Source organism: Eretmochelys imbricata, chromosome 25, assembly GCF_965152235.1.
Source record: "Eretmochelys imbricata isolate rEreImb1 chromosome 25, rEreImb1.hap1, whole genome shotgun sequence".
Classification (NCBI taxonomy): Eukaryota; Metazoa; Chordata; order Testudines; family Cheloniidae; genus Eretmochelys; species Eretmochelys imbricata.
Window position 1 is genome coordinate 14,441,451 of NC_135596.1, and position 27,214 is coordinate 14,468,664.

The 27,214-nt window shown below is 60.3% G+C and overlaps 1 protein-coding gene across 1 annotated transcript in view; it reads right to left on the reverse strand.

Annotated features, from left to right (window-relative positions):
* Window positions 1-346: 346 nt before the first annotated feature.
* The window catches only part of ANO8 (anoctamin 8), a 29,536-nt gene continuing 2,668 nt past the window's right edge, over window positions 347-27,214 (reverse strand). The window contains exons 2-17 of the mRNA XM_077805415.1: window positions 15,993-16,103; window positions 15,157-15,289; window positions 14,860-14,998; window positions 14,406-14,502; window positions 13,558-13,674; window positions 12,998-13,125; window positions 12,485-12,646; window positions 10,854-11,006; window positions 10,088-10,214; window positions 9,484-9,539; window positions 8,859-8,933; window positions 6,830-7,543; window positions 6,240-6,431; window positions 4,340-4,471; window positions 1,447-1,557; window positions 347-1,018 (exon numbers count right to left, since the gene is read on the reverse strand). Coding sequence (XP_077661541.1) covers window positions 347-1,018; window positions 1,447-1,557; window positions 4,340-4,471; window positions 6,240-6,431; window positions 6,830-7,543; window positions 8,859-8,933; window positions 9,484-9,539; window positions 10,088-10,214; window positions 10,854-11,006; window positions 12,485-12,646; window positions 12,998-13,125; window positions 13,558-13,674; window positions 14,406-14,502; window positions 14,860-14,998; window positions 15,157-15,289; window positions 15,993-16,103 — 3,119 coding nt within the window. The remainder of the gene's footprint in view (window positions 1,019-1,446; window positions 1,558-4,339; window positions 4,472-6,239; window positions 6,432-6,829; window positions 7,544-8,858; window positions 8,934-9,483; window positions 9,540-10,087; window positions 10,215-10,853; window positions 11,007-12,484; window positions 12,647-12,997; window positions 13,126-13,557; window positions 13,675-14,405; window positions 14,503-14,859; window positions 14,999-15,156; window positions 15,290-15,992; window positions 16,104-27,214) is intronic.

Sequence of the window (27,214 nt, forward strand, 5' to 3'; positions counted from 1 at the left end):
CGCACCTTTGCTCCCTGATTCCATTCCCGCCCCTCTCCTGAGGATGCCGAACTGCCTCTTGGCACTGAGTTGAGGCCACCGATCCCGTCACCAAAGCTGGGAGCAGAAGCTGCCTGTCTCAAGGCCCAAGGCGCCACAGCCCCCAGCCCCTGAACTCTGCTTTCCCGTGCCGCGGGGGATGGGACGGCCACCGCTCACCTTACGCACCCACCTCCACTCTCCTGATGGCGCGGGGGGGTGCAGGTGTCCTAAAAGCCCCACGCCAGGCTGGGCACGTCCTAATTCTGCTTGAAGAACAGACCCGGGATCCGTAACTCCTTTGCCCGCTGTCCCCCCATCCCCCCGGTTAGAGTTTATGGCCTGTGCTCTCCTCCTCGGCTCTGAGCTCACCCTCCTCCACGCCACCCTCGTCCACCAGCCCGTTGAGGTGGGCTTTGCCGGGCAGCTGCTTCTCGCCACCCTCCGAGGAGGGGCCGGGCCGCTGCGGCGGGAGGGCGGCAGCACCGTTGCCACTGGCCCCGGCTCCCTCGGACTTGCCGAAGTTGAACAGTTTGCCCGGGTTGAACGGTTTGGTGGGTGACTGGACCTTCTCGGTGCCCCCGTCCCTCTTGGTCTCCGGTGACTTCAGGAACTTGAAGCTCAGGAAGCCGGGCAGTTTGTTTTCGCTGCCCGTCGGGGACTGGGCCGCGGCCGCGCTGGCTGCCCCGGCGCCGCCCCCCGACAGGAACTTGCTCTGCAGCGGGATGATCTGCTTCAGCTTCATGACATTGTTGGTGGCCAGCAGGGAGCTGGGCCTCTTGGGCTTCTCGGAGCCATGGGACGAGCCGCCGGCCCCTTTGGTTTTGGCCTGGCTCTTCTCGTGGCCGGGGTCCTGCCCGGCAGCCTCGGGCTTCCCCTCGTCCCGGCTGGTCTCGCGCTCCTTGCGGGCGTGGTACTCGGCTTGCCGCTGCCGCTCCTCCTCCTCCCGCTTGCGCCGCTGCTGCTGCTGGTAGTGGTTCTGCGCCTGCCGCTCGTGTTTCTGAGGGGAGGGGGCAGCGGCTGGTTAGCGGCAGGGGCCTGGCGCGGCAGGGGGCTCGGGGAGCCTCCCGCTCGTCACGGCGCGGCTCCGGGTGCCCCTCCCCTGGGGTGTCGGGGCCTCCAGCCCCGGTCACGCAGAAGCAACCGCGGCGGGGGGGGGGGGACTCTGCAGAAGAGGGGCCGGGGCAGGGAGAGCAACCCCCAGGCTGCTCCTTGACGTGCGTCAGCCCGGGCCGGCACCCAGAGGGCAGGCCAGCGACTGATCCGCCCAAGCCCCGGCCCCTCTGCTGAGGGGACCGGCGGGGGGACCGGGGAGGGGTTGGGGACATGACCTCTAGGCTGAGGCACCCCCACACGCGCGCCGCGCACCCAGCCGGGCGGCTGGGGTGTGCGAGCTGCGGACGCTCGACCCCTGGGAGCCGGACTCACCTTGAAGGCCTCCCTGCGCTGATACTCCAGCTTCGCCATCTCCTCCGCCACCCAGGCCGGGATGTCAGGGATGGCCACCTGGATGAGGTACTTCAGGAGCAGGGCAAAGTGCTGCGGGGAGGAGACGGGCAGAGAGAGCTGTGGGGAGGGTCTTGGCCGTGCCAGCAGAGGGCACTGCATGGCTGCTTTAGAAACGGCATGGGGCTAGGAGCCCAAAATCTGACCGGCCCCCTGGGCTCCTCGCCCTCTGATTCCCGTCCGGAGCAGTTCTACTGAGCTGCCCCACCCCAAAGCAAATGCTGTGCCGGTCTGTGCTAAGAAAACAGCAGCAGCCCTGCTCCAACAAGAGACCCTCCAACAACAAAGCAAATACTCCGCTCCAGCTCCAATGAAAGACCCTCCAACAACAAAGCAACGTACACAGCCCCAGCTCCAACGAGAGACCCTCCAACAACAAAGCAAATACACCGCTCCAGCTCTAAGGAAAGACCCTACAACAACAAAGCAACGTACACAGCCCCAGCTCCAACGAGAGACCCTCCAACAACAAAGCAAATACACCGCTCCAGCTCCAACGAAAGACCCTCCAACAACAAAGCAACGTACAGAGCCCCAGCTCCAACAAGAGACCCTCCAACAACAAAGCAAATACACCGCTCCAGCTCCAAAGAAAGACCCTACAACAACAAAGCAACGTACACAGCCCCAGCTCCAACGAGAGACCCTCCAACAACAAAGCAAATACACCGCTCCAGCTCCAATGAAAGACCCTACAACAACAAAGCAAATACACCGCTCCAGCTCCAATGAAAGACCCTACAACAACAAAGCAATGTACACAGCCCCAGCTCCAACAAGAGACCCTCCAACAACAAAGCAAATACACCGCTCCAGTTCCAATGAAAGACCCTACAACAACAAAGCAACGTACACAGCCCCAGCTCCAACGAGAGACCCTCCAACAACAAAGCAAATACACCGCTCCAGCTCTAAGGAAAGACCCTACAACAACAAAGCAACGTACACAGCCCCAGCTCCAACGAGAGACCCTCCAACAACAAAGCAAATACACCGCTCCAGCTCCAACGAAAGACCCTCCAACAACAAAGCAACGTACACAGCCCCAGCTCCAACAAGAGACCCTCCAACAACAAAGCAAATACACCGCTCCAGCTCCAAAGAAAGACCCTACAACAACAAAGCAACGTACACAGCCCCAGCTCCAACGAGAGACCCTCCAACAACAAAGCAAATACACCGCTCCAGCTCCAATGAAAGACCCTACAACAACAAAGCAAATACACCGCTCCAGCTCCAATGAAAGACCCTACAACAACAAAGCAATGTACACAGCCCCAGCTCCAACAAGAGACCCTCCAACAACAAAGCAAATACACCGCTCCAGTTCCAATGAAAGACCCTACAACAACAAAGCAACGTACACAGCCCCAGCTCCAACGAGAGACCCTCCAACAACAAAGCAAATACACCGCTCCAGCTCTAAGGAAAGACCCTACAACAACAAAGCAATGTACACAGCCCCAGCTCCAACGAGAGACCCTCCAACAACAAAGCAAATACACCGCTCCAGCTCCAACGAAAGACCCTCCAACAACAAAGCAACGTACAGAGCCCCAGCTCCAACAAGAGACCCTCCAACAACAAAGCAAATACACCGCTCCAGCTCCAAAGAAAGACCCTACAACAACAAAGCAACGTACACAGCCCCAGCTCCAACGAGAGACCCTCCAACAACAAAGCAAATACACCGCTCCAGCTCTAAGGAAAGACCCTACAACAACAAAGCAACGTACACAGCCCCAGCTCCAACGAGAGACCCTCCAACAACAAAACAAATACACCGCTCCAGCTCCAACGAAAGACCCTCCAACAACAAAGCAACGTACACATCCCCAGCTCCAACAAGAGACCCTCCAACAACAAAGCAAATACACCGCTCCAGCTCCAAAGAAAGACCCTACAACAACAAAGCAACGTACACAGCCCCAGCTCCAACGAGACCCTACAACAACAAAGCAAATACACTGCTCCAGTTCCAATGAAAGACCCTCCAACAACAAAGCAACGTACACAGCCCCAGCTCCAACAAGAGACCCTACAACAACAAAGCAAATACACTGCTCCAGTTCCAATGAAAGACCCTACAACAACAAAGCAACGTACACAGCCCCAGCTCCAACGAGACCCTACAACAACAAAGCAAATACACCGCTCCAGTTCCAATGAAAGACCCTCCAACAACAAAGCAACGTACACAGCCCCAGCTCCAACAAGAGACCCTACAACAACAAAGCAAATACACCGCTCCAGTTCCAATGAAAGACCCTACAACAACAAAGCAACGTACACAGCCCCAGCTCCAACGAGACCCTACAACAACAAAGCAAATACACCGCTCCAGTTCCAATGAAAGACCCTCCAACAACAAAGCAACGTACACAGCCCCAGCTCCAACAAGAGACCCTACAACAACAAAGCAAATACACCGCTCCAGTTTCAATGAAAGACCCTACAACAACAAAGCAACGTACACAGCCCCAGCTCCAACGAGAGACCCTCCAACAACAAAGCAAATACACCGCTCCAGCTCCAACGAAAGACCCTCCAACAACAAAGCAACGTACACAGCCCAGCTCCAACGAGAGACCCTCCAACAACAAAGCAAATACACCGCTCCAGCTCCAATGAAAGACCCTCCAACAACAAAGCAAATACACCGCTCCAGCTCCAACAACAGACCCTACAATAACAAAGCAGCATGCACTGCTCCAGCTCTAACAAGAGACCATGCAATAACAAACCACATGCACAGCCCCAGGACTCTCAGAAGACCCTACAATAACAAACCTCAGCCCTGCTAGCACTTCCGTACCTCCAGCACCACCACGGAGATGATGGCTCCCTCCGGGCTGAGCCATGGGAAGAGCCGCTGCAGCTGGCCGCACTGACCAATCAGGTAGCAGTTCACCACGATGGCCAGGACGCCCATGGCCTCCATCACTTTCTGCAAGACAAACACCATGGGATGAGATGTGCCACTCACACCCGCCACCTGCGGGCCGGCTCTTGCACTGAACTGGGAACCCAGCCCATCTTGCCAAGCCCCCCTCATGGAGGGGCATCTGGGTCAAATTTGAGTGGCCATGGGAACCTGTGTACCAGGTCACAACGCCACTGACTCAGATTTGGCCTGGCCGCCCCTCTGTCATGATGGCGGAATGGCCAAGCCAAATCTGCTACCCTAGGTCTAGGACAACGCGGGAGACATACTGAACCTTTGCCGAGGGTGGCAGATTGTCTTGAGAGGTCCTTGCAGATGCTGAAGGGGAAGGCACGAGACCCCTGAGCTGCACCGAATGTGGCAATAGAGAGCTCCCCAGCTTGTCCCCTGGTGCAGGGGGCTCGCAGCTCGTGCCACTGCCAATGAAATCCTTAATCAGCTCTCTCTCCTCCTGTTGAGGTATTTGCCCCAGTAACATCCTGTGGCAGGGAGTTCCACAGGTTGAACAAGTGCTTCCTCATTTTTAGTCGCCATCAAATTGGGGCCTTTTTGATTCCACTCAAGCTCTAGCCCTATGGCATAGGCTGAGCCGTCCTCCTACCTGCCTGTCATTGGATAGAATCACATGTAACAGGGCAGCCTGCCCCCTTAAGGGCCAGCAGGCTGGGGCCAGCCAACTCTGGTCGACAAGCCTCACCTCACTACACCTGTATGGGGGCGTTAGCTTTAAGAGGAAGACAGCCCAGCATTTGGCCGGGGAGGAAAGTGGCCAGGCCGCTCCTATGGGTGAGGTGGGGGCTGGGAGTCTGACTTGGGCTGCGCACTGTCTGACTGTTCCCGTCTGCAAGAGGCCCTGGCTAGGAGGGCAGACCTGGCCTGGATGATTGGAGCCCAGGAGCCAGCAGCTGGACAGTAGGACAGGCCGTTGCTGCTGGGGCCTGCTGGCAAAGAACGGGGCTGATGGCTGAGCTCAGCAGGGCTGAAGAGTCTTTTGGTCTTGGTTTGGGGCGAGAGCATAGAGTGACCCAGCTACAGAGTCAAGTCACCACCCCAGACACTGGGAGCCTGAGGAAGAGAGCGAAGCAGAGAGGCTGCAAGGCCAGGATTTGCCCCAAAGGACGCTCCGGGATGGCAAGGCCTGTGCCGAGTCCTTAACAAACGGTAACTCATGTTTCCCGCCATACAGCTCTTGACAGAGAATACATGGTCGTTTCTCCCACCGGAGACATGCAGCCACCTCTGGGGTGGAGCACGGCACAGCGCTGAGGAAAGCGCAGTCCTGTATCCATTTGAAAGAACCAGAGGGACTAGGGAGGTAAACGCGGAGGCTGCCTAGGACACTGGGGCGAGCCTCCTGGCTCCTGCCGCATCAAATAGACCCTGGCTCCTCTTCTGCTTTCCAAGGGTCACAGATCCTCAGGCCTGGGTGCCTAGCCATGCCAGCTCTGTGCCCTGCAGGGATCCCATGTGCCAGGCTAGTCCCCTGGCAGCACAAAGCAGGCCACGATCCCGCCCCTCTACAGCCTCTCCTGGGACTGAAAGCACCATGCATGGCTCTTACATGGGGTGACCAGATGTCCCGATTTTATAGGGACAATCCTGATTTTTTTGAATTTTTTCTTATATAGGCACCTATTACCCCCCACCCCGTGTCCCGATTTTTCACATTTGCTATCTGATCACCCTACTTTCACACGAGTGCCCACCCTCCCGGTGGCTCTTACTGCCCTGGGGGGATGGGGGCCCGGCCGCCAGCCCAACGGTTCCCTACCTGCCATTGCCCGATGCTCTCCACCCTCTGGCCGAAGGGGCGCTGCAGGCCGGTGCACAGCTTGAAGGCATCACTGCGGATCTCGATGATGTTGTTGATGAGGGCGCACAGGGCAGCCAGAGGGAAGGCGGAAGAGAAGAGAACCACGTAGCCAAACTGGATGAACATCTCCTGGTAATCCTGGAACGTGTCCTGGGGGGAGAGGGAAGACCAGTCATGCTGGTGCGAGACCCTGATGCCCCAGAATCCTGACCCACAGTCCCCCCTGCAATCCCAGCCCTGGGCTACTCCCCCCAATCACGAGCTCCACCGGTGCCCCTCAATCCTGCCCCGACCCCCCTCTATCCCAGCCCTGGGCTCCCTGCCCCCCACAGCTCCACCAGTGCCCCTCAGTCCTGCCCTGACCCCCCTCTATCCCAGCCCTGGCTCTGAGAGCACCAAGCAGGGTAGATCCAGGGGGGCTTTGTGATGTGAGCACTATGGGCAATTACAGAGCCTCCTCTCGCCTGTTGCTTGAGGCAGGATTCGAACGGAGCCCCTCGGGGCCAGGGGCCAGCACACGGGGCTCCCCTGTCCCAGCAGCCCCTCACCTCGTACTTCTTCATGCAGCTCTCCACCTCGGCCTGGGTGAGATGGGGGGAGTAGTTCTCCTCCGGTGGGTCAATCCAGGAGGCCCGGTTCCGCTTTCTGCCCTCCTCCTCCTCCTCTTCCTCCTGGCTCTCAGCCGCCCGGCCCCGCCGAGCCCGCAGGGTCACTGCCAGCTCCTTGGCTTCTGGGAGGGGGCTGCCGGAGGGCCCCTCGGTCTCCTCCTCATCCTCGGCCAGCTCAAAGATGGAAGCAGGGTCCATGCCCTTCTCCACCATGGTGGGGCTGCCCTCCTCCAGGAAGCTGGCGTCCTCCATGGCACCCAGCTCCCGGCCCCGGCGCTCAGCCCGCTCGATGAAGCTCACCTTCTTCAGTTTGAGCCCGCAGTCCAGGATGCTCTCATCCTCCGAGTCCGACTCCCGCTTCTCCTCCTCCTCGGGGACGCCGCAGCCCCCGTTGAGGCACTTCTCCCCCTGGGGCCCCTCGCCTGCCCCCTCAGGCTCGGGGCCCAGCCTGGCCGCCTGCTCTGCAGGCCGGGGCTCGGGGCCCAGCCTGGGCGCCGTGTATCTCTGGGCAAGCAGGCGGAAGATGGTGTGGGAGACGTCGCGGATGTTCTGCAGGCTCAGGTCACCCCGCTGGATCTTGCGGTAGAGGTGGGGCTGGGAGACCTCCTTGATGTTCTGCAGGAACTGGCGGGTGATGAGCAGCGTGGCCAGCATCTGGGGAAGGGACAGACGCACCAGGGAGGCGGGTCACATCTGGGGAACCTGCTCCCCTGCCTGTCTCCATCCCGCCGGCGCTGCCTCAAAGCTGGGCTCAAGCCGCTATTTTACAGTGGCTTACCCCGCCCCGGGGGCAAGGGAGGGAGTGGGGGGGGGCAAGCAGGGGGTGCACACAAGGCTCAGCTACTCCCCAAAAGTGTCCGAGTGGACCCCACCATAATTGGGGTGAAAGGGACCCGCAGGGTGGCAGTTGATCGTACGGTGTTGATCAGCTGACAGCCTGGCTGAGACACGCCAAACTCATCACACATGACCCCACAACAAGCCGGCACAGGACAGCAAATTTCAGTCTGCTGCCGTTGAGTGTAATCAGAACTGGGACCCTTGAGACAAAAGACACGGAGCCTCCTTCCCTGTCACCTGCAACCAATTGCCCTAAGAGTGAAAGGTCCCATGTCCCATTTTCTGCCCCCTTGAGCCAGCCAGTCCCTCCACCCTGGGGCCAGACCAGAGCTGGTGCCCCCTAGAGGGGAAAGGCCCGGATCTCACCACCACCTCCCGCCCTGTGTTATTGCTCCATTGCTTTCAAAGGCTCCCCTGCGCCCCGGGAGACCAGAACTGTCCCACGGCTGTTCCCTGCGGAGCGCCAGACTATTGAGCCAGCTGGGCGGACCCACGCGGCCAAAGGGTCCCTGGTGCAGGATGAATCGGCCAGTGGGTGGCATGCACGGCCTGCCCCCGCCCACCACCCCTCCTACTTTGGACACTGCCAGGCTCCAGCCAAAGCGCAGGAGGCCCTTAAAGGAGATGAGAAAGAGGTGGAGCTGAAGGGTGATGAAGGGAAGGAGAGCGTCTCTGAGCTGACGCACGAGGCTTTGGGAGAGAGAGAAGATGAGCAGGAGCTGTGGAAGGGACAGACAAACAAAGAGAGAGAGAGAGACAACGAAAAGGAGAAATCAACTGAGACCCCAAATCGAGGCAGGGCTTAGGGCGGCCCAGCATGCGGATGGGAGCGGGAGCAAATGGAAAGGTTAAGCCTCTCTTCCTAAAGGGGGCCAGTGATTCGGGGGGGGGGGGGGGCGACGTGAGAAGCCGTGGGTCTGAGCAGCATCTACAGCTCCGTCTGAAGGCGACAGGGGGCTGTGGGTGCCAGCAGAGGGGGCCACAGAGCTGCAATGGTCCCTCATGGTGCTGGGTACCTGGGACCGAGCTGAGAGCCCAGCTGGAGTTACTTCCACACGGACCCCACCGTCCCCTCCCCGGCTCGCACACCGGGCCCAGCACGGGCTCCCGGGGAGGAGACGCCACTTACCTCCTTCAGCCGCTCCATGTCCTTGAGGTAGAAACCAATGTAGAAAAGACTTAGGTATGAATTTACAAACTGAAACTGCCAGGGAGAAAGAGGGAGGGTCAGTGTGAAACAGCGAGTGAACCCCTGCCCCCTCAGGATCAGGATCTGGGGCCTCCAGCCCACACCCCCGGCTGACTCATGCCCATCGGGCCTGGGGGCAGCTTGAGGTCCCAAGCAAGCCCTAGGATCCTCACTTGTTCTTAACCCTCCGGGGTGTTTGTGACCAGCAGGGGTCTCCCCCGCAGGCTTGGATTCTGGCGCTGGGGAGTCCTGGGGGACAGCGGTCGGCAGCCAGGGTTGAGCCGGGGCCCTTCCCCGTGACAGACTGGGTCTGTGCAGCCTGAGCTAAAGGGAGGCTCCCCTGGCTGTCAGGAAGCCACAGGCTGGTACGGTCACTGCTGCCAACCAGCAGGGGGCGACGTGCTCGCTGCACGGAGCTGGGGTCACCTGGGTCGAAGGATTCTCCCGCAGACTCCTTGCGGTAGCCACCCTGCACCGCTGCGGCTGCTCCCAGCAAGGGCACCGGGGACGGGGGGAGCAGGGTCCATTCCCTCCCCTCCTCCACAGCAACCCCGCCCTAGCTCACCAGAACCATTTTAATGATGAGGTGTTTTTCGTAGGCGCTCTGCAGCCGGTAGTTTTCTGGAATGAGGACAGAGAGACTCAGGCCCGGGGTTGGGGAGGGTGAGTCAGGGCCCCAAGGAGGAGTAACCAGCACCCTCAGTGCCCGGCTCCAGCCGCGCTCCACTGGGCCCAAGCACTGACCCCGGTGAGAACTGGGATCCCCGAGTCTGGAGTAGCCCCTGAGACGAGCTGGAGCATCTCCAAGCCCTGGACATGCAGCGGATTGCAAGTGTGGACGTGTTACAATGGCAAATGACCAGCGTGGCCCCAGCCAGGCTCTCGGCTCCTGCAGCGGGATGGGACCTCCTGCTAGGAGCCGCTGGGCCCGGGGATTTGACACCAGAGGACACGGGTTTGGAGAAGTCCCCAGAACCCCAGTGCTTCTCCCAAGCTTGAGTCAGCAAAGCTTGGAGGTGGCCACGGCCTTCCTGGGAGCTGCTGGCTGGCCTGCCCCAGCTCGGCTGAGGCCGGCCGGATCGTGGGGGACAGAGTGGGCTGCGAGTGTGCTCACATCCCGACCCTGTTGCCGTGGCAGCTGCAAGCCCCCCCTGCACCCGATGACGCACCCATGTCATTCAGCCAGTACGCGATCTTCCGGTAGACGTCGTCACAGGCTGTGACGATGAGGGCCAAGGCGATCTTGGGCAGGAAGCGGATGAGCCGGGGCAGCTCCTTGATGCTTAGCACAAACTCCTGCGGGGACACGAGGGGCAGGGACCCCGTCAGCCCTGGGGCAGGGGAGTCTAAAGGGCGCGGAGACACTGATGGAGCCCCAGGGTGGGTGGTAAGTAGCCTGCTGGGATGGCACCTGCACCTGGCTCTGCCCAACCCGTGCTCTAGGAAGGGGACATGGAGCCAGCATGGCGTGGGGCTGGCACGACGCCGGCCAGCCGGGGACGAAGGGGAAGCTCAGCCGCAGAGCGCCCCAGAGTCTCCCTCCCAGGCCAGGTGAGATTTAACTTACACATGCACAAATCTTCCTGCGTACACACATCACGCACCTCCACGGACACGCTCACGCGCCCAGGAAGGCTCTCCCAGCCACACACACACACACACGCCGGCGTGCAAACAGCTTCCTGTCTCCTCTCACCACGCCCTGCCCCATTCAGCACAGATCAGCTTCCTGTTCCGGGGGCTCAAGCCCGAGGTGACCAGACCCCATACGCGCCTGCACCAGCCCTGGGGCTGGGCCGAATCGTGACGGATCCAGGGGTTCGTGATGCCCCCGCACTGCTCCCAGGAACGTGGAGGGTTTAGCGCCCGCTCCTGGCGGGAGGAGAGGCACGTGGCAGCGGCCGGCGGGGCTGGGCCGGGGGGAGCGTCACCCACCTGCAGCTCAAAGCACCCCAGCATGACGAGGAAGACGAAGGAGAGGCAGATGAGGCAGATGGGCAGGCTGACCAGGCACTGGAAGAGCAGCCGTTTCCATGGCGGGTAGTAGAACTCCTCCACGTTGGTCACCGGGCTGATCCTCTTGATGCCCTGGTGGGGGAGACGGCAGCCTGTGACCCCCCATGGGCCAGACACCTCCCCCCCAGTCTGGGGAGATCCCTCCAGGATTTTGGAGCAACCGAGGCAGGGATCTGCCCTACAGTTCCCGGGAGACCCCTGTGCCTGCTGAGGCCGTCAGTGCTGGAGCTCTCCTGCACAGCTGGATGGGGGCACTGCCCCTCACTGGCTCTCGTCAGTGTCAGAGCCCAGCTCTCAGATCCTCAGCTGGTGTGAAGGTCAGTCCTGGGGCCACTTTTGTTCAATATCTTCATTAATGATATGGAGGATGGTGTGGATTGCACCCTCAGCAAGTTCGCAGATGACACTAAACTGGGAGGAGAAGTAGGTACGCTGGAGAGTAGGGATTAGGATACAGAGGGACCTAGACAAATTAGAGGATTGGGACAAAAGAAATCTGATGAGGTTCAACAAGGACAAGTGCAGAGTCCTGCACTTAGGACGGAAGAATCCCATGCACCGCTACAGACTAGGGACCGAATGGCTCGGCAGCAGTTCTGCAGAAAAGGACCTGGGGGTTACAGTGGACGAGAAGCTGGATATGAGTCAACAGTGTGCCCTTGTTGCCAAGAAGACTAACAGCATTTTGGGCTGTATAAGTAGAGGCATTGCCAGCAGATCGAGGGACGTGATCGTTCCCCTCTATTCAACATTGGTGAGGCCTCATCTGGAGTACTGTGTCCAGTTTTGGGCCCCACGCTACAAGAAGGATGTGGAAAAATTGGAAAACGTCCAGCGGAGGGCAACAAAAATGATTAGGGGACTGGAACACATGACTTATGAGGAGAGGCTGAGGGAACTGGGATTGTTTAGTCTGCAGAAGAGAAGAATGAGGGGGGATTTGATAGCAGCCTTCAACTACCTGAAAGGGGGTTCCAAAGAGGATGGATCTAGGCTGTTCCCAGTGGTGGCAGATAACAGAACAAGGAGCCATGGTCTCAAGTTGCAGTGGGGGAGGTCTAGGTTGGATATTAGGAAACACTATTTCACGAGGAGGGTGGTGAAGCACTGGAATGGGTTACCTAGGGAGATGGTGGAATCTCCATCCTTAGAGGTTTTTAAGGTTAGGCTTGACAAAGCCCTGGCTGGGATGATTTAGTTGGTATTGGTTCTGCTTTGAGCAGGGAGTTGGATTAGATGACCTCCTGAGGTCCCTTCCTACCCTGATATTCTATGATCTAAGTGGTCCTGCTCGGGCGGCTTCCAGGGAACTGCCCCACTTCACACCAGCTGAGGACATGGCCGCACTCTGGGCACTGGCTGATGGGGAAGCCTTCACCGCCAGAGCCTGGGATCCCTGTGGGTGCGGAGGGCCTGGCTCAGCTCTGCAGACAGCTGCCCCGCTCCTGGAATAGCCTGGTGCCAATCAAGAGTGACTTCACTTCAGGCAAAGGGGCTTTCAGCTCACCCCGACCTCAGGCTCCCCTGGGCTGCCCACCGCCGTCACTCACCCTGAACTGTGGGCGAGGCTCCTCAATGGACTCGGCAGGCGTGTCCAGGGTCCCCCACTTGTAGGCGAACTCGGCCCCCCGCTGCTTCCACTCCTCCAGGAAGAGCGTGGCCCAGATGACGTTGAAGATGGCAAAGACCACACAGCAGATATCACGGCTGGTCTGGGAGGGGGAGGGACAGACCCGGGGGCAAGGGATGAGGGTCAGGTTACAAATAACAAGCAATGAGCAGCAGAGCCAGGAATCGAACCCAGAAGTCCTGACACCTGGTCCCCACTGCTCTAACCGCTCGACTCCACTGCCCTCCTGAATCCCAGTGCTGAGAATAGACCCCAGGAGTCCTGACTCCTGTAATGAAGTGACAGATGGACGCAGCACTGAGCATCAGCCCAAGGGGGCACTAGCGAGTACTGCAGTTCCCTGCTCCACTGTAGTGTTCCTAGCCTGACTGTCTAACCCCCACCCCCATCTCTCGGGGCTCCCCCAGCCCTTCCCCGGGCGCAGCACCCTCACCTGGTCATTCTCAGTGAAGGTGTAGAGGATGGAGCCGAAGACGGCGGGATACACCATGGCCGAGGTGTAGAAGCCGAGCCAGGCGAAGTACATGGCGATCTTCACCCCGAAGTAATCGCAGATCTCGTCTGCCGACGGGAAAGCAGGAGTCAGCAGCCAGGTCAGAGCCCATGAACGGACACGGGGGCGGACGGAGAGGGGGCAGGAGAAGCTCCAGTGCCTTGAGCCCGACTCTCAAGCCAGGCACTGGAAAGTGGGCACCGACCTTCCTGGCTGCGTTTAGTGTCTGTCTGGGTTTTTGGGTGCTCCCATCTGTCTGGGGACATGCGTGTGGATGGGGCACACCAGCAAGGGACACGTGCACGGCTGGGACACGTCCGGCGAGGGACACGTGTATGGACCGGCTATTAGCAATTCCGGGGGGAAATCGCCCTTTTCAGACCCTCTCCTGACCCCTGAAATCAGGTCCTGGCAGTGGCCCTGCTCATGGCTATGCTGCAGCACCAGTCCCTCCCTTGGGTGGGGGGAACCCAACTCCCCAGCGGGTGGCGAGTACGTACCCAAGGGCTGGGCCTCGCAGATCGCCTGCACCCAGGACTTCATGAGCCGGTTGAGGATTCTCTGCTCGTGGACAGGGAACACCTGCTGGATGACGCCGCGGGCCACCAGCTCGGGGACTGCGTGAGGAGGGAGAGCAGTGAGGGGCCAAGCGCTCGGCCTGCCCCTCCCCAACCCACGCTGCCCTGCCCAGGAAGACACACGGGTCTTCCCCCTCCCCCGGACCCTAGCCAGGGCTGGGAGCTGGGGACAGGTGCCAGGGGATGATTTAGGTCTTGCAAAAGTCACGGACAGTCCTTGCAGGATAAGCAACTCCCGCCTGCCCACGGCTCTGAGCCTCCTGCTGCCACACGCACATGCATGCACACATGCACGGGGGCTGCCACGCGTCATTTATAGGTGGGGGCACAGATTCCCCCCGTCTGAACCTCCTCTGACTCTCTCCGGCGCACTCTCCCCCCGCCAGCAGCCTGACCCCGCACCCTCAAAATCTGAGTGAGTGGCATCGTGACCTGGCACCCGGGGCCACAGCACCACTCAGGTTTGGCCCAGCCAAAAGTGGTCAGGCCGTGGCCCACGGCCTATGTGACACACACATGCATGTACACAAACATGCAGACACTCATGTTCATACACACGCACACACATGCCCACACCCCACCATCCCAGCCTGTTTGGAAATGGGTCAGACGAGACGAGCCAGTTGTTTGCAGCTGGCGCCAGAGCAGCTGGCTATTCATCTCCCTGTGCCAGTCCGTTTGAAGCCCGGCTGGCGATGGAGATGGGCAGGGCCGCGAGGGGGCAGTGGGGTCAGATCAGGTCCCTCCTGCGAGCCGGGCGCTGCACTCACTGACAGGCTGCCCCTCCAGGAACTGGATGTTGTGTAGCGATTCCCCGTGCTTGGCTCGCAGGTTCTCCAGCCAGTACCTGATGATATTCTGCCGTTCCTGCGGCCGGACAGGGAGAGGCGGGAGTGAGTGGTGATGCCAGCCGGGGTGAGCCCCAGGGATGGTGCCCAGCACAAAGGGACCCCTGCTTTACCACCCCCCCCACATCTCTTCCAACAGCATCGCCCGATGCACACAGGGGAGGCTGTGTAAGGGGAACCAGAACTCCCGCCAGAGGCCCAGGACTTTAGCTCCAAAGTCACCCTCCCCCATGGATTCCCAATCCCGCTGCTACTCCACAGCACCAATGCCGGCCCTGCAGGCGAGAAGAACTGCCAGGGCGGAGGCCTGACCCCACTGCAGTGCCAGGGTCCCCCCCGAATGCCACAGACCCCGGGCTGGCCCAGCAGTGCCCACCTGGGAGCTAAAGAAGAAGAGCTCGTTCTCGATGTTCTCGTAGATATAATCCTCCTCGCAGGAGAAGCTGCGTGTGCCCCCCCCGAACTCGGCCTTCACTGGCTTCCGCAGCCCGATCTCGTCCGCCCCGCGCAGCAAGCTGCCCCGAAGAGAGATGGGGGGAGACGTGAAGGTTGGGTGGCTGCGGAGCAGGGCGCGGGACGAACCCACATGCCTCCCCTCCTCCAGCCCTCCCCAAAGACAGGGTGGGAGCGAGCCAAAGAGCGACCCCAGCACGGATGGGGGGGCATGACCGACCTCTCGTAGGTGGCGGTGACGAAGAAGGCGTACACCTTGGTGTGCCGGTGGTGCCGGATCTGGATGATGAGCTCGGGGATGCCCAGCCGGATACGGTTCAGGAGCCAGAGCAGCGTGTGGTCGTCCGTCGTGTCTGAGGGAAGAGGCGTGGGGAGACGCAGGTGGGCAGCAGCTCGGGCAGGGGGCGGGCACCTCCCACCCGCAACGTCCTGCTTTGCGGGCTCTGGGGATTTCGTGCCCCCCCCTTCCCCCCCGCAGGCTATTCCACTTCTGGACACCAGGACTTGGGCCAAAAGGCTATTATGGGCCAACGCTTGGAAGGGTCGGCTACCAGCAAAATCTCTGGCTGCTGCAGGAAGCGAGGTGGCACCCCTCTGCTAGACCCCAGCGCTGCAGGGAGCAGGAGGGGGGCTCCCCCTTCAGAGTCAGTGTGAGCCCAATGCCCTCACTAAGGGGCGCTGCGCGCAGGGAACGGAGCGAGGGGCGTAGTAGGAGTCAGTGCTGACCCCGATGCCTCAGCACGGCGTAGCGGGTGCTGTACTGCAGGGAGCAATCTCTGTCCGATGAGCTGAAAGCCTGAGCGTTTGGGATCCCTAACCCCCCAGGCGTTCTCCACAAGTGCTAGGGTGTTAGCCCGGGCACCCTGCCCTATCCCAGAGGAGATCAGCCCATGCTGCCTCCCTCACGCAGCGCCCACTGGACGCAACCGTCGGTGCCTCTTCCTGTCCTGACGCTGTTGTGCTGCGCCGAACAGCTGCCATGTCCCACCCCAGAGGTGGCTGCCTTCCAGCAGCAAGCAGAGTGCTCCCGGCGCATGCGGCTGAGCGGCCCCTTACCAGCGAAGGTCATCAGCACGTCGCAGTTCTCGGTGGGCACCGTCTTCATCCAGGATTTGTGGGACATGATGTAGCGCCCGGCCTGGAGCAGCCGCTTCCCAAAAAGCTTGTCTGCCAAGGGAGCCAGAACAAGGGGGTCAGGGCGTGGCAGGGAGGGAGCTGGGCTGGAAGTAGATGCAGGGGACATTGATCCCGGAGTTCTGACTCTCCAGGGGATGGGGGAAGGAAGGGGCGGCCCCAGGAGGAGGGGGTGACGGAGTGGGGGCGACGGGATGGGGGCAGGCTGAGCTGTGGCTTGTCAGAGCAAAGAGGGCGCTGGCCGGCTCTACACTGGGCCTCACCCTCAGGGCACGTGACTGGCATCGCTTAGACTGAGCCATGGAGGGGGGCCACGCAAGAGGTGGGTACGAGCTGCCAGCAGCTGGCCAGGGCTGAGGGCTGGCACATAATCCAAAGCACAATACCCCAAGATACAACACAACATGCACACAAATCATGACGCAGGCATGACATGCAGGAGACACACAAACCACACACTTACCCCCTCGACACCTTACACAACATGTGCCCAAGATACACTCCCCCCACACACGTGTGCACCAGGTCACCCCAAACCCATCCAGAACCGTCCGCACACAAAGACACATGGGGACTCTCGCACACAGATCACCAGCTCCGGATCAGTCTGGGCCCAAGAGTGGGACTGTCTTCAGAGGGCAACTGGAGGCCAGAGATGGGAAACTGAGGCATGGCTGTGCCCTGATACGGAGAGGTAAGCCAGATGCCTGTGGTTTGCCTTCATCCTGTCTCTGCGTAGCTGCCTCCTCTCTAAACAGTGCCATTGTATGAGTCTCTCCAGGCAGCTGAACCTGCGGGGGCAGGGCTGTCTCTTGGTTCTGGGTTGTACAGCGCCTAGCGCCTGCTCCTTGGCTGGGGTTCCTAGGCCCTACCACAATACAAATAACTAATACAAATAACAAATAATCGTTCTCGTCTCCTGTCTCTGACCCTCCCCCCGACACACACACACACACACACACACTTCCGTTCTGCCCTTTCGGAGATGGTGGGACCAGCAGTCCGGGTCAGGGAACCCCAATGATGCGGTGGGAAGGTTGTATAATGGTATGATCACATTCTCCTCTGTCCCATTCCTCGTGCACTGAGCTGGGGTCTCCACTGAGCCGTCTCCAGCGACACCCAGGTCGCTTTGCTGAGTAGCTGCAGTCAGTGCAGGACCCAGCGAGGCGTCAGCGTGGCTCAGAGGATTCCTGCCAATGGGCAATGCCCTGTGCTTGCCAGGGCCAGACTCCTCTGCCGTCAGCAGGCTGCCTGTTCCCCTGGCTCAGCCAGGTTCCTCAGTCTCCTCCAGACGTGGCTAAGAGGGACACGTGGCCCCTTGTCTAGAACGTCGCCAGACGGCCGAGTCAGCAGGCTCCAGGGGTTTCCTCTTGCATCTTTCCCTGTTTGCGGCCCCACCTGTTCTGTCTCTTCAAAGCCTCGTGCTGGGGGCGCTTCCATCAGAACAGATGAGCCAGAGCTTCTGGCACTCGGTGGAGGTGATTATCTGGGGATCAAAGCCAGCCCTGGAGGGGGCAGCTCCCTGAGGGGGACAGCTAGCACCCCCCGAAGGTCCCTGCTGAAATCCCATCTCTGCTCCCCACTAGGTCGGCCCTTTGCAGCGGGCTACGGGGGTCTCTCCCAGGAAGGCATGTTCTTCCCTTGCCATCTATCTGTGCAGCCGCTGGCCTGCAGGCAACTTGGGCCAGACTCTCCCGGGCTTCCCCAGCGGTTCCTGACGGAGGTGGCAGGTGGCGGCTGCGAGCCCTGCTTTGTGAAAAGGGGCTGGCACAGGCTGCAGCACGACGTCCCCGTTCCCAGAAGGCCGGTCGCTGGGCTGGCAGCTTGGCCAAGTGATCCGGCACCAGCACAGGCTGGCCAGACCCTCTCCCCAGATCAGCATGCGTGCGGGGTCGAAAGCTCCAACAACGCAGTGCAGCAAGGGGGCTCCCTGCAGACCCCGACTGCCCGGAGAGCTACAAGGGCTCTGGATCTGGGCCCAGCGCAGGGGGTGGCTGGAAGGGACCGTGCGGGGCAGTGAGTCCATGTCCTCCTGTCCACTCGTCCCTCTACGTGCCAGCTGGACGGAGACACCCCGGGTCAGTCAGCCTGGCACAGAGCCAGAGAACGATTTCCCCCGCTCTCAGCCATTGGCCAGCCTGTCCTACGCTCGCCTCTGCCCGGGCTCGGTTCCTCCCCTGGTGGCTGGGCTGGGCTCCCTGGCAGCTGCCCACAGAGGAGCTTGACTGGCAAACGCTCCGCGTTCATCAAGGGACGGCGAGTGCCACCGAACCAGGGTCAGCCCAGAGGCCTCCCTGGGAGGATGGAACGGACCTGGGGCCGTGCACCCTCCAGGCACATGGCTGAACACCACATCCTGCCCCACCCCCAGTCAAACTGCCCCCTCGCTCCAGCAGCCAGCGTCCCAGCTCCATGCTACACCCGCCCCCCCCAGCCCAGCTGTGTGTCCTCTCCCACCCCCCATCCCCTCACTTCTCCCACCAGCTTCTTACCTACGTCCCTCCCTGGGCCCACGGCAGAGCCGCCCCCTCCTCAGCCGCCGCGGGGGGCCTGCCGCAGCCCCTGCCTGGAAACGCTTGCTCGGGAAGATAGGGGAACTGACAGGATAAAAAGCAACCCGTCTCCATGGAAACCTGCGGCAGGCCCCACGCCGCAGCCCCCATGGGAGCAGGGGGCTGGTCCCTGTTTCCTTCCCGCCAGTCGCTTCCGTTTCATCTCCCCAGCCGCTTAGCCAAGAAACCCCGACTTCGAGGCCAATCTGCCTCTCCAGGTGCCGCTCTAAGCCGCCCTGGCAAGGGGACGATGGCTGGACGGCACCAGCCGAAAATCCCTCCCTTAGTTCTCCCTCGCTGCCTTCCGAGGCCTCTGGCTCCTGCCCAGCTCTGCCCCACCAGCCCCCTCTGCAGTAGGGGTCCCGGCCCCCCTCTTTGGGCAGGCAGGACATCCTTGGCTCCCTGCCTGGCTGGGAGAAGCAACCCTGGCATACAGAGCCCTGTGTTGGGCTTCTCTGCGCTCCAAGGTGCCCCTGGCTTGCATGCCCTTGTACACTTGTGCATCCACAAGCCCCCTCCCCATATTCGGGCACGCTGCATGCCCCTTGCACCTTCAGATGAATCCCCTCCACCCCCATCACACCCATCCTCGCTGCAATTAAATGCCACAAAACAGCAGCAACAACCCCCAGAAAGCGGAGATCCCCGGAGGGGCACTGGGGGAGCTCACTGCCCCTGCCCCTGCCCCTGAGGGGTGGGCGCTACACACATGCACCAAGGCCCAATCCTGCACCAGACTGAGTTCCCTCGTCTCCTGTCAGTGCCAAGAGGAGACCAGGGCCCCCAGCACCTTGCAGGATCGGGCCCGTGGACCAGGAGCTCTTTGGGGCAGGGGAAGCTGCCCCTTGCTGGGACTGGTGGCCCAAACTGCCCCTGATGCATCAATCCCCCTCCCGCCCCTAAAGCCATGGAGCACAGAACAGATGGCAGGGGGGGAGCAGCACCGGGGAATCCAGGGGAGGTTATAACTGTGACCCCTCCCCCCGCAATGATGACATGAAGCCCTGCCCCTCCACCTGGTACCTTCGGCTGCTAATGCTCCCAGCTCCATGGCACCGGGCGGCACAGAGGCCCAGCCCAGCCCAGCCCAGCCCCGGGGGAGGCCTGTCGCTGTGGCCCATTCATCTTTTGCTGAGGCTGCCAGGGAAGGGGCTGGCTGGTGCCAGGGGATGAGGTGGGCATCTGGGCTCAGACCCACCGAGCTCCACGCCCCAGGGTGCTCTGGGTGGCAGCAGGGCTCCCGGGGAGGCAGGTGCTGTCTGGGCAGGGAGAGGGGAATGACCCTGGGCCTGCCCCACCCTGGGAACCGGCTGTGCCTGCTGGCCCAGTGGAGAGCATCGCCAGAGAGGCTGGCTCAGGCCCAGGTGCACCCGCCCTTCCCACCTCCAATGCTAATGGGCAGCAGGGCCGGGCAGCTCCCAGAACCTGTCCTGAGCCAGGAGCCTGGGGCCATCTAGGCTAAGGCCTGAACCCCACTAATGGGCTACACCCCTAATGTAGGGTGGGGGTCTTAGCAGACAAATTGACTGATCCCCACCCCAGGGGCTCCTGGCCATGTCTCTTCTGCCTTTGGCTGTTGACCACCCGCGGCTGGCTGGGCCCTGCCTGGGCTCTGCCCCGGGGTAAGGGGAATCCAGACCCCGGCTGCCTCCCCGGTTCCCCGTCCATCCACAGACAACGAACTCCACTATTCCTTGGCACTTGCCTCATTGCCGTGTGACCTTCTCCTGGAGGCACTGAATGTCCCACAAGCTGACCCAGCCCCGCACCCCCAGGGACCCTCGCTGGAACTGATCCAGCAGGCCCCTGGCCTGGGAGCGGATCTCTCCCTGAGACTCTGCCCTTGGGAGAGTGAAGGTTTTAGAGGAACCAGCTGGACCCAAGCAGAGCAGGCACCATGGGGGAGGGCGAGTCCCTCCCCCAGCTCAATCCTCACCCAGAGCCCCCCTGCTATCCCAGACCTCGGCCCCTCCCCATCCCCAGGTCTGCGATGCCCCTCAGTCCTGACCCGCAGCCCCCGGCTATCCCAGACATTGGCCCCTGCCCCGCCCCCTCCCAGCTCTGCCGATGCCCCTCAGTCCTGACCCGCAGCCCCCCCGGCTATCCCAGACATTGGCCCCTGCCCCTGCCCCTCCCCCTCCCAGCTCTGCCGATGCCCCTCAGTCCTGACCCGCAGCCCCCCCGGCTGACCCGGTCCTTGGTCCCTCCTGAGCAAACAGCACCAACTGTGCCAAAGCGTGCTCCACCTCTGTGCAAGATGGTCACGAGCACCTAGGCTGAGACCCGCCAAACTCATTTCATGTGACTCAGCTGGGCCCCGGCGTGGGGGTGGGAGAGGGGGCGAGAACAGGCCTGAGGCTTCTCCAGTCTGGTGAGTGCTGCTGAAAGGATGCCCTGTTCTGGCTGGGCGTGGGCGAAGGCCTTGTTTAACCCCTCGGGCACCACGGTGCTCTGCACAGCCCCCTCTGCTCCAACAAACAGTTTGGCTGCCCTTTACCCCGGGGTCTAGGCACTGAGGTTCCCGTGGGCTCCCAGCGTGTGTCTGGGGACTCCCCACCGGGGGAGAGGGGCTGTGGAGGGAAAGGGAGCAGGGGAAAAGAGAGGCAGATGATCAGGCACCCTGTCCCAGGAGCGAGCGGCCCGTCAGCCTGTGCAGTCATCTCCCCGAGGGGTGGGTGGGGACCCCACATGAGCCAGAGGCATCGAGGCCCTGGGGCATGTACAGGAGGGAACAATCCCGAGGTTTGTCCCATCTGCAGGGCCCTAGCTCCGATCTCCAGGCATGGCCAGAATCCGAACGGGGCCAGAGCTACGTCCTGCAGACACCCAGTGCTAGGCAGCCCCATGGCTTGATCTGGCAGGAGCCGGAGCTGGGATGGGGTGGGCTTGTGCCCTGCCCTCGCAGGGGGCCAGACTCAATGCTCTTGGGGCTGCTCCTGTTCCTATGGCCTATGAGGAACAGGAGACTGGATGCGGGGCTTTTCCCCAGTGCGGTGGAACGGGGAACCTGGCAGGGGCAAGCTGGCATGCTCTGTGACTGCAAACCCAACTTTGGGCCAATGCCCCAGCTCATGAGGCAGCTTCCCCGGCTCGCGGGGTGCATTCCAGGCTGGACCCCGCACCTGGGCACAGACACCTTCCCAAAGCCCCCCGCTGGCCCTGGCCATGAGACTGCCCTTCTCCCAGCTAGGCACTGCTGGCTGCCCACTGTGGGCATGGAACCAAGCAGGGCTTTCTGAGCGCCTGCCGCCGAGCTCCGGCACGGAAAGCACAAGCCCGGCATTGTGGATGCCCAGGGTTCCTGGGCACAGCTGCAGCAGGGAGGGGGGGCAGGAAGCTGCGGGGAGGGTGGCTGGGAGGTTTCCTGCTCCTGGCCTCCTTAAGCTGGGGAGTTTCCCAGGGCTGTAGATTACCCCAGCCCTTAGCGCTGCCCCCTGCACTGCACAGACAGAAGGGGCAAGGCTCCCCCCATGCCCATCGCCCGCTCCTGCCACCCCACCTCGCACCCACCTTCCCTTCTTCACCTCTCCCATCCCTCCACAGTCGCTCTTGCTTTAACTCTGCGCATGCCGGTGGCAATCCCTCAAGCGTCTGTGAGTCCCAGGGAGCCAGCTGGACGCCCTCCGGCCCCGGGAGCCAGGGGTTAATCTCTGGCTCTGAGGCAGGTGTCTGTGAGTCTGTTCCAATGACCCTTTTCCCCCCCACCCCACATTTCACTGCAAGTCCTTAAAGCTCCAGCTTTGAAGTGAAACAAACCAATCAACCCCCCCAAACCCGAGGCGGCGGTTTGTGAAAAATCTTGGCTCTTTGCTCTCCCTTTAATCAGCGACGGGCCTCGGGATGAGGCTCGCAGCCATAACCGCCCTGAAGCATGCCAGTGCCACGTGCCCACTGTCCCTGCAGCTTGGTTTCTGTCTAGGCTCTCCAATACCAGCAACATCTTGCTTTTCATTTCCCCAGAGACGCTGGAGATGGATGGTGAAGAAGATCTGACTTCCCACTGGATCATTTCATCCCTAAGGGAGACGTTCACCCCCGTGCGAAGGGGCTGGCGACACAAGTGCTAAATGCCATGTAAGCTCTGGATGAAGTTGACAAAGTCTGCATATGGGCCACTTATGTCCCATTTAAGCCCAGAGTTTAAGTGGGACTGAAGCAGTGTGTAACCTTGTACTGACCCTCACCCTCTCAGTGCCTGGCAAACCAGAGGCAAGGATCGTTTCCTGCTGTCGCTAAAATGCAGCCGCCTCTGGGGCAGAACGCGTGGCAGCTTTTTAACAGCTGCACAGCAATGCTACCTAAGAGTTTGGAACAGCAAATGAAGATAAAGCCTGCAGCAGGTCTGATAACTGGACAAATGGGTGCATTTTACGGACAGGAGACTCCAGCATGATTGTCTGTAAACTTTTGCACCCTGTAGTAGTACAGTAGATTAGTAAGATTAGCTGAGTAATATACTGCATGTTAATACATAGTTCCAAACAAGGGTGTGGCCTCTGGTAAACAAGAGAGACAAAGCTGGAACTCAAGCTGGGTGGAAGCCTGTTCGTATGCTTTTGTAAACTAAAGATGCAAACAGCAGCTGTGTAACATCTGTGATTCCATGTCGCATGACAGACTCCGAGTGCTTCATTGAGCTGGTCATGGAAATCAGGGTAGTTTGAAAGGACAGAGAGATGCTGGACACAAGAGCCTCCTGTTCTAGAGAGGGCAGGAGCAGGAATGGCAGAGGAGACAGTGTTGCCTATTGGACAGAACATTGGACAGGCCAAAGGAGACATGGGCTCAAGCCAGTGGCAGACCTGGGAATTGATGGGTGACAGTGGGAAATCACGTCCCCTTCCTGTGCCTCAGTTTCCCCATCTGCAAAATGGGGATAAATGATACTCCTTTGTAAAGCGCTTTGAGATGAAAATTACAAGGATTCTTCTTAATTCCTTGCTCAGTTTTGCTTGTTGTAACAAATTGCAGGCCAGCTCCTCTGGGGTGTCAGCGGGCGCAGCAACGTGGCTCCATCCCCTCCCACAGGCTACCTCACACCAGCTGAGGATCCGGCCCCCCCACAGGGAACTTCACAAAGAGCATTGTTTGAAGTGGAGTCTTTGGATTTCGAGCCGAGAGGCCATCTGAACGGGGGACGTGGGCTCGTGTCAGCGGCTCTGCCTGACAGCTCCTCTGATCAGACCTGACTCGTGAGCAATGTCTGGAGGAACCAGGTGATACTAAAAAAACAACCCAGAGGATTCTTCTGGTACCAACATCCAGGAGAGACTGCAGAGAGTGGGGTGCAGCACCAGCACCTCGATTGTAGATAGCTGCACCCCACCCCCCGTCTTGCCTTGTTCGTGCAAATACCTTGTTTACGGACCAGCAGAAGAACATAAGAAACTGCCACATCAGAACAGCACATGGTGCATCAAGCCTAGCATTCTGGCTCTGACGCTGGTCGATGTTGGCTGGTACACACCATGCACACAGTTGCCTGATACTGCAGAAGACATTTCTTCCTGGCCACAGCCTGCAATCTGTCTATGTCCTGGAGCGCAAAGCCTGAGAGCCCTTGTGCTGTGGTTAGCCACAGCCACGCTAAGCAAACTAAAATCCTTGGTCTTTGGTGCTGAGGGATCCTGCATGCAACAAAGTGATCTGCAGGGCCAAAATGCAGCCACCTCTGGGGTGGGACGTGGCAGCCGAGCAGGAAGCGAGGAAGCATCCTGCATCCAGCAGTGCTCAGGGTTGGCTGGCCGTGGACCTCGGTGTTGGAATTCTGCCTGGTGAGCTGCCAGGGACCCTGTTGGTGCACAGACATGGTAGCAGGGTTATAATGAAACTGTGGGCTCCCTTGTATGTCAGTGACTCACATGTCGGCCTGTCTGGTGGTTTCTCTGTCCACATCATTGCCGCCGTCTAGTTCGTTAAGGCACCTGATCAATGTGCGGTAATGAGGCTGCTCGTAACTTTCCCCATGTCTATGGGTTTCTCTTGCCCCAGCCCCAGCCCCAGCTCCCCTGACCAGGAGCGGCAGCTGCAGGTCCTGCGGCTCTCCCTGACCTGGCAGCCTGCGTGCTGACCCTTCCTCCAGCGCTCTTGGCATTGGCATCGCAACCCTCTCACTGGTGCGAGAGGGAAGCCACGTGACCGCGGAGCCCCCCTGAAGGCGGGAGTTAGCGGCCGAGGCTCAGACTGCTCGTGACAGAGCTGGTCCGAGGGCTGGAGGCCCTGCACTGGGTCTTCGTCCTTGTAGGAGTCCTGGTGACAGCTGCCTTCGCTGCTGATGGGAGATGCTGAGGCGCTGGTAATGCCGGGACTGAACAGGCCAAAGTGACTGAATCTGCGGGGGATCCTTGGGGGCCCACTGGGGGGGGGTGTCCTACGGGAAGCTTGTCCGTACCGCACCTGACGCGGGAACAAAGGCCCCTCGTCTCCAAGGGCCGATCCGCCGGCGCCAAGCTCAAGTGCAATAAAGAGAGCAACTGTCCCTGCCCTGGACCCTGCCCAACAAGTGCCATTCTGCTTTCTCCTCCCCGCAGCAGATGTGGCTCTTGCAGAGCCTGGCCTGGCCTCTGAGCCCAGCCCCCAGTCGGTCTCCTGCTAATGCACCCAATTTGCATTCTGCTTCACACCCCCATTGCTGGCATCTGACTGCCCCCAGCCCTAGGAAACAGCTCCCAGCCCGACTCCCTCTAATTCACACCTCTGCACAGGGCTGAGGACCCAGCTGGGCTCCCAGAGAACCTGGGGCAGCACACCCTGCCTGGGAGAGCAGGACCCTTTCCTTTCCCACCACCAGAAAAGCTGCTTATGTTGGCAGAAGCCCAGCTCCGGAGCAGCTCGTGCCCCTGGGATCGGAGTGATCACAGCCTGTGGTGATGGTGACGCTGGGCTGCAGACACAGCGAGCTCAGGGACCACCGGGTTGGATGCCCGAAGAGAAGCAGGGACCAAGCAGCCCTAAGAGTCCAGGTTGTGGAATAACCACCCAGGAGTGTTCGGAAGCAAAGGGCTCCGGCTGACCGACTGAACAGGAACTCTGATCTTTGTGCTCTGAAAGCCCAAGCTCCAACCCCTTCAGCTAAAGGAAATTCACCACACGCAGTCAGCTGTATAGGGCCTATGACATACGGATGAGCAGTTTAGCTCCATCCAATAGAGGGCAACAGTGTGCACACACCTCCCATTCAACTCGCTGCACTACGCTCTTCACCCTACTTAGCCTGAAGGATCCACAGAGCCATATAAAGAGTCACTACCCAGGAATTTAGGACAGGAAGTGAAGGAGGCTCCTGCATCCAATCAGCACCACCCTGGGTATTTGGGAGGAAGGATGGAATGAGCCTACTTTGGAATTGGCCCCCTCCTATTGCCATTGAGTGGGGCGCCCTCTACAGCACCGGCTCGGTGTCAGAGCCGCACCTGCTGAGTCAGCAATGCAGCCCCAGGAGTCTCCTACTCCAGTGCTGACCCAGCCCAGCGGGAGCTCTGAACCCCTGGCCTAGGGCAGCCTCCCTCTCCCCCTGACAAAGCAAGGAGCTGCTAAGGGCTACATCAGCTGCTGCAGTGCCAGCCTAGGGGGGTGTTCACATGGGCACGGCTTTAAAGTGATCTGAGTCCAGCCCCGGCCCACCACACGGGATGGAATTCACGAATAAGCTACACCCAGAGCGGTGGCTCCGGCAACTGGGAACCCTCCTCCACCATGTTCCCAGCCACATGGAAGAGGTTTGCTTGGCAAAGAGGCTTCAGCCTCAGGGGGCTTTCCCAGCATTTCCACACCGGCCATTTATTGATTTCCCAGCCCAGAGCCAAGTCCCAGCAGCGCCGCCCCAGAGGAGAAAGCAGGTTCGATGAAAGAACTCCTGATGGTTAAAGAAACAGCCCCACATCTCCATGTCCCCACCCTGCTTTGTCTCCCAGCCGGGTTCTCTCTGTTTCTAACCGTCTCATTTCTGGTGTCTTGGCTTCTCTTCCAAACGCAGCCCTTTCCCATCTCTGCAGGGAGGAAACTCGTTTCTCAGCTTTGCCTGGATTCCAAGTACATTCGTTCTCTTGAGCTTCTTCCAGATCTTTATTGTTAACAAGCTTCTGTTCATCACATCTAGGAAACGGAGAAATAAACTCCTGCCCGCAGCAAACCTGAGAGAGAATAAAGTCATGCCCAAGGGCTCTTCCTTCACTGGCAAACACCAGCAACCAGGGCATTGCTAGATATGGGTCCTGCCAGTTGTCTGGCTGATGATGCTTTGCCTTGACTGTACATAGCTCCTTCCACGGGAGCGGCTTTGAATGGTAGGGGATTCTCATCCCTGTTTTACTGATGGGGAAACCAAGGCAGGGAGCAGGACAGGGACTCCCCCAGAATTGCATACCGAGCAAGTGGCAGAGTCTGTGCTGGGCCCCATTGGTGCAGAGATCCAAGCAACAAGCACACGCTGCTTATGCCGAAGGCCAGCACGGGTCCCGGGCGTGCCGGGTTCCAAAGGATCTCTGCACTGCAGGAGCTGGGACGCGGCTCAGCCAGGCCCAGGGGTGTCCGCCCCATGCAGCGAAGCCCCCAGACCCCGAGCTGCGATTGATTCCAAGAAGCAGATTC